The following is a 15,513-nucleotide window of genomic DNA, read 5'->3' on the forward strand; positions in this document are numbered from 1 at the left end:
GTTCAGCTGATGTTCGGATTTAACCGCAATACTTCGGAGGGGAAGAAAGTATAGCAATGCTTCCATTGCACGGTAATTATTTTTTGGAAGGAGCGCAGGCTCTTAGTTTTGGCTACCCCTACGTTTGTTGCCGCGGCGAGTGCCCAGTCATCCCGCCTCTTAACTCGGCACTGGGTCCGCCTCATTAAAAATTTGCTGACCGTTGTCCTAAATTATCGGCGTATGCTTCAAAACAGATATGACGCCATAGAGGCATTATGTCACATGTTTCAGACTGTCATTCCGAAATTCTTTTAATTCCGTATGACATATGACATCCGCTAACCCATGTTAAGATTCTTCAAATTCTCGACCACGTTCGAATCATTGTGTTTCCTCAAAGACATCAATTGTTTACTGACCAAGCTATTATCGAACATGTAAAACTTTTATACAACTTTTATGTGCAGAGAGCAAAATGTTTTATAATCTAAATAAAGTTGTTTTTCAGTATCCAGTTGTCATATGAGGACATTATTGGAGAAGTTATTGAACCAGACGACAAGTGAATGAAAAGCCGCTAATGTACAGCTTTTGATAACCTGATCTGATTAGCAAGTTTAAATTAGATTGCAATGATACTTTAAATCAATAAATTATATCTACTAGCTAATCAGCTCTCTCTCTCTCTCTCTCACACACACACACACGCGCGCGCACACACACACACACACGCACACACAGAAAGCCTTACAGGTGCCTAAAGAAATATCAGCTTAAAAAAGATATAAAGATAATATTACGTTATAATTTTATAATTTGAAAAGCAAAGTTTAAGAGTAATTTAAAAATAAAATAAGATAAAAATAAAAAACGAGTAATAGAAGCAGTTCCTCAAGTTATAATCCGCTCTCCCCACATATTTGAATTAAATTCTCAGTTACGTGTACAGTAAAACCTTAAGATAGAAATATAATCAGACGTAGAATATATATGAAGATTAACTTGTCAACTTCCACAAAAAATTAAGCCGGTGAAACACAACTTAGTTTCGTCACTAGGATTATCTAATTGCATCATTCTATGCTATTTATCAGGATTACTGTATGTAGGTCAGAGAAAGATCTCGGCTACGACACACGAAGACTGAAGTTATATTCTTTTCTCCTTTTTTTGATCATTTGTAGCAAAATAAAATTATAATCCATAATATATTAGATTACTCGATATTTGTTTACTTGTATTGCAAATCCTTATCAGATGAGGAGTAAATATTGATGTTTCAAGGACGTTTCTGGCTTCGGGAACTTTTTTACGTCATACTTTGCAACACTAGAGGCTGGTCTATTAGAAATTAATTCGTCTTATTTGAAACATGTCATCGAAAGAGGATAGAGCTATTCTAAATAGCATTTTCAATCCACTTCTTCCCCTGGGAGAATGCGTGTTTGATGAGGATATTCCTTCTCACTTGCAAGGTAAGATTTCATCTATTAATTCACTCACCTAAGAAAGGAATTATATTACGAGCGGGGGGGGGGGAGCTGAAAAGTTCTGATAAACACCTAGAACAAAAAGGACTGGTTTGTGCGACAAGGGAAATACTTTTTTTCTCAGAGGATTGCAAATGATGCATCAGAGTTGTAACAAGTGTATAACACTTCGTTGGGAATATGTAGAATAATGTGTAAGTTACGTGGTTCTACCTCAGTTCCTTCATGGTGATTATCACAACTTTTCAGTACACCTTCGTATGTTCTGTATGAAGGAATGGTTTTCCTTGTAATAAAATTTTAGATATTGAATCAATTCGAAAAAGCGGAGTAATATAGACTAGGTTGTATAATGCAGAGTAACCTCCCATAATGAGCCCTCGGACTCCGTGGAGTTAGGCTGACCGTTTTGAACGGGACAGTACCGTTTCGTATTTCCCGGCTGGCCCGTCGTTTTAAGAAAAATATCATTTTTGTCCCGTTCTAATAAAAACTATAAATATACTTTAATATTGGTCAATCATAAATTATTATTCATAACCTATAATCGTATATAAATATCATGGATACAGTAATTTGTATAACCATGGAGTCGCATTGTTCGATACTAAATATCGATATCTGCAGTGATTTATTCAAAGAAATTAAAAAATGCATGTTGGCAACACTTGTGCTTCTCAGATGCGGCTGGTTTTGCTGTATCGTTAGTTTTTCTTTTGCCTGTATGCTAACCGGTGGCTTTGTTATCTGATGTCGGTGGTTTAAATTTCATATGAGTTAGCCGATCTCATACGGAGGTAGCAGGGTTTTTTCTCCCAGAAACTCGGGTTTTTCATCCCGCATACATACAAATCGGCCCTTCAGAACACACGCAATTTACAGACAAAAATTACTAGTTGTGGTAGTGTTGGAGGTGGGCGGTAGATGGCGTTGATGGAGATGATTCGTAGTAGCGGTTAGGTGTAGAGACAGTTGTAGATGTCCTCCCGCGATGAGTCTTCGGACTCCTTGGAGGTATCAGGAATAATAATAATAATAATAATATTTTTTAAAAAAGCTTTAAGTCTATCCTTGCAATGTCAAAGAAGCGAAACCGCAGTTTTAATGACGATCTCCAGAAGTAATTCAAATTTATTATACTGGACAAGCGGTGTAGCGATGGAACAAAAATGGTATGCCAACATTGTATTGTCCATTTTTCAGTTGCTCATGTAAGCAGAAGCGACATCAACCAACATCTACGTAGCCAGAAACATAACGATGCTGAAAAGACTCTGGATTCAGTTAACTGAATCCACAGCTCGTTTATGGTGAGACGTGATGGTGAAAGCGATAAAACTGCAGCAAGTGGAGCTCTTCTTGCTTATCATACTGCATCATGGCCAAAGCTTTCGGGCAAATGACTGCTTGTCGACATTTTCATGAACCAAAATTTTCATCAGCACGTAACTAATTAGAAGCAATAATTACCAAAGTTTTATCATCATGCATATTGGATGAAGTAATAGATTATTTGAATAAAACAAAAAGCATTACAGTCGGTTTAGATGCATCAAACAAAAAAGCCATCAAACTTTTTCCAGTCGTTGTGCGGTACTGTTTGCTAAATTGTGTTCAAGACAAAATTACAGACCTTAATTCCTGACCTGAAATACAGCCTCCCCCCTCTACGTCTACCTAAATTTTTGTATGGGTTCTGTCACTTAAAAATTGTAAGCTCGGTAGGTTTATGTAATAAAACTTTTTTTTTTTTATCGTCTTACTTTTTCATGAATACAGAATATTACATAACCCCCGTCCCAATGTCCCGTTTTTTCCTCAAGGAAATATGGAGTGATATCACGTAATAATAATTAATGATTTATTATTATTATTATTCAGCTGCCATATTTTTTTCAAGCTCTCTTCCCTCCCCAAGAAAAATACCATCTGCTAACAACAGTAAATTTGAAAAATACTTTAAGTGATAATGCCGTAGGTATTTTAACAAGAAATAAGAGAAAATTTTATACACATAAAATTAACAAAGTACTGCGTCAATACTGTATATGCTATCTTTTAAATATCATTTATCGTGATGAACAATTAAACTGTACACTTACGTACTACTTCAGATATCATCATCATGAGAAATCTACAGTGTTGGAAAACATAGCATGAGCAACTGTGGGAAGGGATTAAACAGAGAACCAATCGGATAGTAATCTAATTAAATATTCAACTATAGAAAAAGTCGTACTTCCCCGAACTGATAATACCACGCAAAACATCAAAGGAAGAATATGAGTCATTTAAAAGGTCAGTACTGCGATTTAAAGTTAACGCTCGGTTCCGGATTATTACTCATGAAAACCACACGATTTAGGATATGTGTGTCACAATGAACGAATCATGTGAATGCTAAAAACATATAGTCACATCACAAACATCGTATGACCCTATGCTAAGGAATTAACACTGGACCAAACGGACAGAAATCTAAGGAACAAAAGTCAAATAGCTTTTCAGATTATTACAGAAATTTCGTTCTTTCAAGATTGTGTTTTTGTGTGTTGTGGTGTGGATAAAAATTCAACTATTTTGGAATATCTATTTGCATTAAGAAGAATCATTCTGGAAAACTAAGTAAATTTAAATTATTATTAGAATTTCTAGACTACATACAAAAAAGTTATTGTAACCTTTTAAGTCTCCGTTTATTTTTAAAATACCGTTTGGTTTTTTCTCTTCATGTAAACTAAAAAAACCATTACCCAAACATTGTAAACAAGATAAGGTTAATTCGAAAAAAGGTGTTGTCATTTGCCAATAATCTTTTAGTAATGGCACCTCCAACTGATAATGAAAACTTCGGAGCAAAAAAAAAAAAAAAAAGAGTGTATGTTTGAGAGACACCAGCATATAATTAAATTATTCAGAAAAGCTTGAAACACAACCGGCACTAGACTCTACTCTAAGAATTCCCACCCTTTAACAGGAAAGAAATACCCCAAAATATATTGGAAATTAGTACTACCATCTATAGAAGAAGAAAAAAAAACTGTATGTTTGAGTGACATTAGCATATAATAAAATTATTCAGATAACCCTAAACACTGCCGCCATCACGACTCTACTCTAAGAATTCCCAATCTTTAACAGGAAAGAAATATCCCATAATGTATTGGAAATTAGTACATCCATCCTTAGACAACCAAACAAAACATGACGACAATGACGGATGTGTGTCACTCTGGGAAAATTCTAAGATATCTTTTGTCAAAAACATCGCCCACAATTCCATAGCCAAACCAAAACACCATGTGATATCACACAGAGAGAGAGACATATGTTCCCCAGAAATTTCCAAACATTCCAAACTCAATAACAACAAACATTCACGTCACGATTCCTTATCTTATCTTGATCTTGTCAGAAGTGTCCACCAATCACGACACGATTCCTTAACCACTAAAATTATCCTTTCCATTCAAAACAATAACGTCACTTATTTACAACTAACAAATGACGTCACTTATCTACATCTCATAACAACACACACCCACGTCACGATTCCTTATCTTATCTTGATCTTGTCAGAAGTGCACCACCAGTCACAACACGAATCCTTATCTCTATCATCACCCATAATGCCACACGCGAACCAAAACACAAGAACTGAAGCCATTGACACATATGCCCACAGGGAAATTCCAAACATTCCAGACCCATGGCGTCATCAACCAACACGTCACGATTCCTTATCTTATCTTGATCTTGATTTTGTCAAAAGCGCCTGGTATACTACTTATGTATATAGTCAATAAAATAGAAAAAAAAATCCTTAGCCTGTCACAGTACGATACGAGAGATTTACTAATAAATCTTTCGTGGATGGGAACCACATGAAAAAAATAATAAATAAATAAAACACAAAGTAAAATAACAGATGGTTCTGCGACTTCAAAGTCACCCAATGCTTTTTAATATAACGTAAGTCTTTGGTATCACACTTCTTATAAGACGCGATCTAGGAAACCCATTTGTTTATCTACTGTATTAATAATGCATTTTTAAGAAAGTAATTCATATATTCATAGAAGACTGTAGATCTGTAATTATGTAATTTTATTTTGGAAATCGTTTGTTCCAAAAACCGCATTATTTTTGACCATTCCAACGGACATGACCAGCTGAGATGTTGGCTAAATTAATAGCAATTTGTGGAATGTATCATCGTCATCATCAGAGCTCCATGGAGTCAAAGGCTCATCGCAGAAGGTCCTGCTGTCTCACACACACGACAAGCTTAGCTCGTCCAAGACATTGTTATGTTTCTAAGTTCCCAACCTTTCATGGACGAGGTTAAAAATAAATAAATAAACTGCTGCAATTCTAGAGTCATAGTGAGATACAGTTTTAAAAAAGTGCAATAACTATGCACCCAAGCAATTTTAATTAATAAAGCAAAAGAAACAATCACAAATAATTGCATGAATAAATTTACATAAAAATATTTTGAACCTCGTTTTATTGAAGGTCCGATAAATGCACACAGACTGCAGAGTAGATTATAATAATATTACAATTATTATAATAGTAGATTGGTGCGTTGGATTGGAGATTAACTGTCTGATAAGTAGGTATCAGCAGGTAGTTCATGGAGGAGCAATATCCCAAAAGAGTAAAGTTACCACTCGCGTGTATGCTCTGTTTTGGTGATGTTTGCTGTTTGTCTTGTATGTTAATAATATTGGGAGAGGTCGGAATCGTTATATGCAATTGTTTGTAGATGATGCAGAGCAGGAGAGAAATATGAGAAGTCCTCCGAGGTCATTCGCTCGAAAGGCACACTGAATAGAAATCAAGAAATAATCCTTCATGACATCTGGAAGTCATTAATTAATGTGTAACATTAAAGATCTGTCCTATGCAAGCAATCACAGACAGAGTTTACTGAGATTACACATAACATGCCTAATGATACACGTGATTACACTGTCATTCTAATCTTTTCAACTTACAGATATTAACTGCTGTTGGAAAACCCTTAATTTTTGTCAGTTTTTATTTATCTCAAGCAACCTCCCGATGATGCTGTTAGCGATAAAGACAGTGCAACATGTTTAAGGAAATACATCTACTATAAAGAAAAAAACATAAACTAGTTAAAACCTGATGTTTGTCATTTAACCAATATATTCGTAGTGAACAGCATAAAAAATTCCAAAATTTGCTATTGGTACAGTGTTTCGAATCTTAAAAATATCAATTTTTTTTCTAAGAAGGCCTGAAGTCATAAGCTTCTATATACGAGTTGCCCCAGTTCTGATAATAGTTCATGCAAACTTGTTTGCTTACACTTATATAAAGGATTGAATCAAGTATATAATTCCTTGGTATCTTTAATTTATGGTATAATCAAGTGGAAAAATTTCCAACAGCTATCTCGAATCCAGAGTATTTTAATAATAAGGGATGACACCTTTTAGTTACTCATATAAGAAATTATGACCTCAAGGTTGGTAGTCTGTTTCCTTAAAACTGCTGAGTGATAATTGGCCGGGAAAAGTGAAATTGTATGACACGTTTCCCTCCGAATGTGTCTCAGACGTTGTCGCTGAAGATTATTTAGAATCAGTGCCTTCTACTCCTTCAGACTGTAGAGGTGCACGCCCGCAAAAAGCGAAGAACAACAGATGAACCACACAATGACAATACTGAAATGGAACAGGATTCTCAGGGTTCGGACGCCGCTATTTCTCCCGAAGAAAAGGTGCCTCCGAACCCTGAGAATCCTTAAAAGTGGTCCTTCGTGGTGTCTGTGAAGACACTGACACAGCAGAAATAGCTGCTGACCTAAATTCTCAGGATCTGCCTCCAGTCAAGGTCAGCAGAATGTACAAAGCAGACAAGACTCCCATGCCATTAGTCCTTGTTGAGATTCATAAAATATACAAGGATATCTACAACTTAAAAACAGTCTGTGGTCTCATCGTCACACCAGAACCACTCCGTAAAAGATCATCTTCTGGGCAGTGACACAGGTGCCAGAAGTTTGGCCATGCCCAGAATCTATGCAGAGCCGAATATAGATGTTTAAAATGTGGAGACAGCCACCCAACCAATACCTGCACAAAGCCGAGGACCACTTCGGCCAAATGTGCCAACTGCAGTGGCCCTCATCCTGTGAACTACAAAGGATGTACTCAGCACCCAAAGAACAGACGGATGGAGACAGTCAATCAGCCCTCCTCCTACAGTACAAGAACACCAGAGGCCCAGACATCAAAACCAGAGACTCAGCGGCCACAGTCGGAGACCTCCAATAATAGAGACATCCAAAAGCAAAAAAGAAGTTATTCCGTTTTAACACTTTCATTGCCAAGCTGAAAATTGGAATTTCGTGTGGTGGCCAAATTTTTTTTATTTTTTTATTCAGTTAGCGACGTCCACGCGATAACGCGTGATCGGCCGTTTGGTGAAAACTCGCATCGCGTGATCGCGCGATATCGTTCATTGCCAAGCTGAAAATTGGAATTTCGTGTGGTGGCCAATTTTTTTTTATTTTTTTATTTAGTTAGCGACGTTAACGCGTGATCGGCCGTTTTGAGAGAACTCGCATTGCGTGATTGGCAATGAACGTGTTAACCGTACAATTAGACCAATTCCAGAACAAAATCAACCAACAGCACCTAAAAATCTAACAGCTGTTATTACGGCCTCACTAGCAAACATGCTACAAAATTTCAGCCTATCAAACCCTACTGAAACCTCCACTAAAAGATTTCTTCGTGAAACGCAGGTCATCCTCACAGCTCTCATAAATGAATAGTAACAAACTCATTCCAGCATCTCTTCAGATAGTTGCTTGGAACGCAAATGGCCTCAAAAAGAAAATTCTGGAACTCCGAGATTTCACATATAGGTATCAACCAGATGTTATTTTAATCAGTGAAACTCATTTAAGACCCTCAGGCAATCCTACAATAAGCGGCTATCACCTATACAGAAATGACAGACTACTCTACAGAGACGGCGGCACTGCCATCATTAAAAACTGCATTAAGCGCCACTCTGTGAGCAATACTCTGTGAGATCACAGGAGTGGAAGTAGTCACCAGCTCCACTGGCAAACTGAAAATCTACTCAGCTTACAACCCTCCCCAAAAATTTCTACTTCACTCTGATCTAAATGCCATCTTATGCATCACCATTATCGCCGGGGATCTGAATTCCAAGCATCATACGTGGAATTGTACAACCTCAAACAAGAATAGTTGCATCCTTTCCAATTACTTAGGATCAAGCAACGCTGTTGCGGTAGGCCCCCACCGAACCAACTCATCTCAGTATGTTCGGCACTGCTGACATCCTGGATATAGCTATCCTGCAGGATATTAAACTTCAATACAGCATCATATCTATGGATGAACTATCATCCGATCAGAATCCAATTCTACTACAGGTGGGAAATCAAGAATACCTGTGTCCTCTTCTCACTCCTACATTGCATGGGAAAGACTGTCAGCAGCACTCAAGGATTATATTAGACCTGTTCCTCACATATGCACAAAAGAAGAAGTAGAAACTGCAGTTACAAATATCACACAACAAATTAATTCTGCTATAAAGGTAGATTCCTCCTACAAATCTGCCAGCAAGCCAGATCGTTTGCCTGACGACATCATGAACTTGATCGGAGACAAAGACAGAGCTAGGAAAAGATTCCATAACACGTGTGCACCACAAGATAAAATAAATCTAAACGATTAAATGGGGCAGTAAGAGATGCACTCAAAGCTCATAGAGACCAAGTATGGGATGAAAAGTTATCCTCCATTTCACCTACTGATTCACTCCATCTGGGGACTACTGAAAAATATCAAAAACAAAGACAGATCCCTTCCCCCAATAATCTCTGACCAGGGCCTTGCTCACACAGATGTAGACAAAGCAGAAGTTATAGCATACAACTTAGAGGAGCAATGCAGGCCTTCGTATGGAAACCTTGACTTTGACCACATATATAAGATTCACAGCAAGGTCAGACACTCACTCCAACTTCCTATCACCAGCACTGACCATTTTGCACCAACATCACCTGCTGAGATATATGACATTATTAAAAAATTAAAGAACAAAAAAGCTCCCGGGCCAGACGGCATTACTAATCGGGTGATTAAATTTCTGCCCCAAAAAGCAGTAGTGCACCTGACCAGTATAATAAATGCAATTTTAAGATTTCACTATTTTCCTTCCACCTGGAAACTGGCTGACGTAATTCCTATACATAAGCCAGGCAAAGACCCACACCTACCGCAAAATTATCGTCCAATCAGTCTCATCTCAAATCTGGGAGGGATTGCAGAGAATGTCATCCTCTCTCGACTCGAAACCTCAGTAAATGACCTAAACATCTTCCCTAAAGAACAGTTTGGTTTTAGGTAACACCATAGTACTACCCAGCAAATCCACAGAATTGTCGAATACATCACTACCAGCTACAACTGGTGCCAGTGCACAGCCGCTGTTTTCCTCGACTTATCTGAAACATTTGACAAAATCTGGCATTTTGGACTCCTGCACAAACTTATCTCAGCCGGTACCTCACTAAAAATGGTTCATTTAATCCATTCATATCTTCAGAATAGATCAATGCAAGTAAAAATCAACGGTTCTACATCCGCCCTGCGCCACATCTTTGCTGGAGTGCCGCAGGGATCTCTACTGACTCCATTGCTGTTCTCTATATGTACATGTCAGACATCCCGCGCAATCCGATGACTTCCATTTTGGCCCTGCATGCGGACGATACGGCAATACTAACCAGATCTCTCAGACCCCATTTCATTACTAGAAAGCTTCAAGAAAACATTCTAAAGCTGGAGGGTTGGTTCTCTAAGTGGAGATTGGAAGTCAACCCCCAGAAAAGTTCAGCCGTTCTTTTCTCAAAAAGGCCAATGTCTCTTGTAGGAGATGTGTTACTATTCAATACTAAAATTCCCTGGCAGACAGAAACAAATTACCTGGGTGTAATTCTCGACAAAAAGCTATCTTTCAATCAGCACACCAAGTCTGCGTGCACAAAGGCATCTAAAGCCATATCTCAGATCTATCTGCTAATTAACAGAAATAGCAAGCTCAGCAACAGAATCAAATTGCAACTATACCAGTCGATGATTCGTCCTATAATCACTTATGCCTCTCCGGCATGGAGCCACACCTCTAATGCTAACATTATCAAAATACAGCGAGTGCAGAACAAGTGCTTGAGAATGATTCTGAACGCCCCGTGGTATGTTAGAAACAATCAACTTCATAGAGACACAATTATTCCCTATATTTTTTCTTTTCTACAATCCTTAGCAACCAAGTTTTTCCTAAAGACGTACACACATCCTAACGATTTGGTTCAGCAAGCTGCAGCATACGATCCAACGGACATATTCAAATATAGAAGACCAAAAGCTATATTAGCATCCCATAGCGATGCATAATCTCCATGCCCATTCAGGGCGAGCAAAGTGCTCATAAATGTTACCCTCACTGTAACCACAACAGATAGCGGGGAATATGAAAAGCATCTTGCTTCACCCCTAAAGACATAATTGTCAATTGTTACCCTTAAAATATGTTAGTACGTAGTGTATTCTTCAAGATTGATGGTGAATTGTGAATTTGGTTGATATGTTTTTTAGCGATTTATGCTTATTCATTAGTAATAGTAGTTAATTGCTTGCTACCATAAACAGATCCATAGTGGTTTATCCAGGTAAGTCAATTGAAATAACAAGGGCGATATGCTAGGTCTACTGCGACTAGTATCACCATTGTTTCATATCTTGTAATCATAAGCAACTGTCTATTTGCACTCGTGACAACGGCAAGGTGTCCTTCCCCACAGAACAGACTTTGGGCCAATCATGGAGGCACCATATGAAGAACTAAATTTCAAAGAACTTCTGGCTATCTTCAAGCATGTAGGCAATCTACTGCGCACTAAATGGCCAGGTAAAGTCGTAATTCATCAAATAAAAGAGATTGATTCAAATGACCCTCAACTCACTCTGAACGTCTTCCCAGTATCCGTCAAGATAGCACCAGCGTATTGGAAACAACTGCTGATGAAAATTCCATTGCAGATCACAGCGATTATCAGGAGATTCGCTCTCGCAAAAAACGCAAAACTGCAGCCTCTGAACCAGTCAAAGCAGATCGAATGGAAAAGACGGTCTGGACTCTCCTACCTCCGATTATTCTGCGAGAAAAGAAAAAATGGATGTCCCTAAGGACTATGATGTCCAATTTAAAGATTTCATACAGTCAAGCAAAGAATGTCACAGAAGGTATTAAAATACAGCCCTGCTCAGTGATGGATTATCGAAGGTTGACTGGTGAATTGGATGCCAAAGGTATAGTGTCACACCTTTTCACTAGGATCAGAAAGAAACCTCAAGGTGGTAATCAGAGGTGTCTCGGAAGACGTATCCATAGAAGAAGTGATTGCGGATCTACATCAACAAGACCTACCACCCGTTAAGGTCAGTAGAATGACTGAAAAAGACAAGACTCCAATGCCACTAGTTCTAATTGAGATCAGCGAAGCATATAAGCACATATTGGAAGGCGCTAGTGAGCCAAGCACTGTGGACGTGTTTAAGAAGAGCTGCTGATTGAGATAAGTTATTCTAGGAATAATTAAGTATATATTAAGTATTATATATTACATAGTATTGTTTACTTTAGTAGTTTAACGTGTCTGGGTGATTTTCGTGTGATTTTTGAATATTTTAACAGTAAACTGATAGATCGATTATCTGTGCTCATGGCTCCCATAAAGAGGAACACTAAGATGGCGTCCAGGTCGCCATATTTGTCTGGAAATCTCGATTTAAAAGACTTGATTCAGTGTTCCGTTTGCGAAATGTATGCATCGAGGAGAGCGGTTGGAGTCTGGTTAAACAACGATTGTGGAGTAAATGTGTGCAAAAAGTGTAAAGAATGTGATGATTTAAAGAATGTTTCGGGTCGTGTGAGTGATATCATTGTCGAAAGTGAGGAACTAGATAACAGCGATATTTGAGGTATGAACGAGGATATTTGCGAGGTAGTACCTGATAGCTGTGAGACTGGCGTTTATAGAGTGAATGAAGTTAAGCATACAGGACGATTGAATGAATCATCGGAAAATAAAAATGACGACACAGATGCAATGAGTGAAAAATAGCTTTATTACGCGGAGCGATACATAGTGTAAACCAACAACTGGAACGTTGGCAATAATCGTTAACAAGCGTACCGACTAATAATCAAAAGTATGATAGAAAAAAGAAGGGTATGATAGTGAGTGTAAATAAAATGAAAGAGCGTGTATTGTATGGAGATTCCCTAGTAAGAGGTGTGTTAGTTGAGAGTTTAACAAAATCGTACCAACCCGGTGCGACCGTAAAGAATGTAAGCGAGTCGATTAGGATGCAAAAACAACGGGTGAAGGAATTGATAGTGATGGTGGTGGGTGCAAATGATTTGAAAGGAAATAAAAAGGCTATGAGTGAGAATGTGAAGGAAGTGCTTGAGGTGGCAAAAGAAAAGAGTGAGAGAGTTAGGATGGTGAGTCTGTTGCCACGGCATGACAGTGAAGAGTATAGAAAGAGGGCCATAATTGCTAATGACTTTATGCATGAATTATGTTTGATGACTGGTGTGGAATTTGTGGATGTGTGAAATGCGTTTGATGGGCAAAAGGATTTGTACAAAATGGATGGATTACATTTCAATGGATTTGGTGTGTGGAGACTTGAAAAGCTGTCGAATGTGGTGGAAGTGAAGTTACAGAACCAGGGAAACTAGACTTATTAAAGGGAGGGGGTAGATTTGCAGATTTTAGGGAGACAGTTGAGTGTGTGAATGTGTGTAATATGCCCAAGCGAGTGGGAATGACAACGAATCAGAATGGGGCAGTTAGTATAAGGCGTCAAAATAGGGATGGGACAAATCGGCTTCTCCAATTCATGTATACAAATGCCAGAAGTATTAGAAACAAGAGGGAATTTTTGGCCTTGGTTGGCACTTCCAGACCACAAGTTAGTGAAACATGGCTGACCGAAGATAATACAGCTAGTGGGATTGAATGCGAGGGGTATGGTGTGTTCAGGAGTGACAGGGAGAATAAAATGGGGGGGGGGGGGTGGAGTGCTATTGGTGATAGCTGATGAGCTACAGCCAAAAAGAATAGAAGTGGAACTTCAGGATAGAGAAAAAGAGCACATTTGAGGCTATTTGGAGTGAGATTGAAATTAGCAGAACTAAATATAGTTGGGTGCTGCTATAGACCAGGTGATGGAATAGATGGTGGAGATAGTATGCATAAGCAAATAGAAGAAATAAGTGGAAGGAGGGTAATTATTATGGGAGATTTCAACTATGGTAACATTGATTGGAAGGAGGAGAGGACACATGTGAGGAAGGAATTGGATTTTATGCGGTTATTAAGGGATAACTATCTGTGACAGCATGTAATGGAAAATACTGGGTTTCAGAGAGTGCTCGACTTGGTAATTGCATCTGAGAATTTGACTGTAACGAATATGACCACGTTGCCACCAATAGGTGAGAGTGATCATAGGGTCTTGACTTGGGAGATGGTTGAAGGTGTAGATTTTACAACTAAGAAGGGATAGACAACATGTGGAATTATTGGCCTGGTAAGTATGACAAGATTAGGAGATTGATTGCTTCAGTGCCATGGCATGTACAACTGCAAGGGCTAGAAATTGATAGTGCATGGGAGGTGGTAAAGAAGTGTTTGCATGAAGCAATGGCTGACTGTATACCGAGAGTCCGAATAATAAATCAAGTAGGGTAATTAAATGGATGAATAACAGAATTAAGCTTGAGCGGCAAAAAAAAAAAACAACTATGGAGCGAATATAAGAAGAAAAGTGACCTGCAGGCACATGAACAGTATAAAGCTCAGGCCAGAAGGGTAACGAGTGTGGTAAGAAAAGCAAAAAAAGGATTATGAAAGAACATTGGCCATACAGGCTAAGGAGAATCCTAAACAGTTTTTTCGATATGTTGCAAGTAAAATAAAAAATGTATATGGTAGAATGATTTTAAAGAATGCCGATGGTAGGGAGGTAACCAACTCAGCTGATATAGTTGAATTACATTCTTGCAAAATTATATTCTTGCAAAATGCTCATTTTGCAAGAATATATCTTCCAGGTGGTGACATTGCAGAAATGAATGAACCAATAGATTATATGGGAATTGTGGTGAATGAAGTAGAGGTGAGTAGTCTATTGCAAAACCTCAATGTCAATACATCTGTGGGATTGGATGGTATACCAGCTCGTGTTGTACGTGAAGCGGCTAAAGAATTGTCAGTACCCTTGACCATTTTGTTTAATTTGAGTCTCCGATCTGGGTTAGTCCCGAGGGAGTGGAAAGAGGGGAAAATAGTTCCACCACATAAAGGAGGTTCCAAGACTGATGTTGTAAATTACCGACCGATTAGCATATCAGGCATCGTTGTCAAGGTCTTGGAGAAATTAGTCAAGAGAAGAATACAGGACTGGATAGATGAAAATGGGATATTGTATGGGGGACAACATGGTTTTGTGAAGGGTAGATCATGCCTCAGTAACTTGCTCATGTTTTATAACAGTGATGGCTGAACTAGATAAGGGTAATGGGTTTACAGTGATTCTACTGGACCTTGCCAAGGCCTTTGACAGGATACCACATGTTACTCTAATCAGTAAACTGGAGAAGATTGGGATGGATATAGGGTTGGTGAGATGGATAGGAGGGTGGTTGATGGAGAGATACCAGAGAGTGGTTTATTCAGGAGTGGAGTCCAAAAGATGGTTTGTGACTAATGGGGTGCCGCAGGGTTCTTCTCTTGGACCACTACTTTTCAATTTGTTCATTAACGATATAGGAAAGGATCTGAGAGGAAGTGTTCACTTGTTTGCTGATGATGCAAAGCTGGGTAGAGCAATTGTGAGTGCACAGAATGTCAAAATTTTGCAGGATGATTTGGATAGTTTGGAGG

The 15,513-nt window shown here is 38.5% G+C and overlaps 1 protein-coding gene across 1 annotated transcript in view; it reads left to right on the forward strand.

The window, feature by feature from the left end:
• Positions 1–1,233: 1,233 nt before the first annotated feature.
• LOC150107761 (tetratricopeptide repeat protein 36 homolog) overlaps positions 1,234–15,513 on the forward strand; it is a 62,292-nt gene continuing 48,012 nt past the window's right edge. The window contains exon 1 of the mRNA XM_090391519.1: positions 1,234–1,457. Within this exon, the coding sequence (XP_090247645.1) occupies positions 1,355–1,457 (103 nt within the window). The 5' untranslated portion in view covers positions 1,234–1,354. The remainder of the gene's footprint in view (positions 1,458–15,513) is intronic.

Source organism: Typopeltis vanoorti, chromosome 4 (genome assembly GCF_054136105.1).
Source record: "Typopeltis vanoorti isolate ZY-2024b chromosome 4, IOZ_Tvanoo_1.0, whole genome shotgun sequence".
Classification (NCBI taxonomy): domain Eukaryota; kingdom Metazoa; phylum Arthropoda; class Arachnida; order Uropygi; family Thelyphonidae; genus Typopeltis; species Typopeltis vanoorti.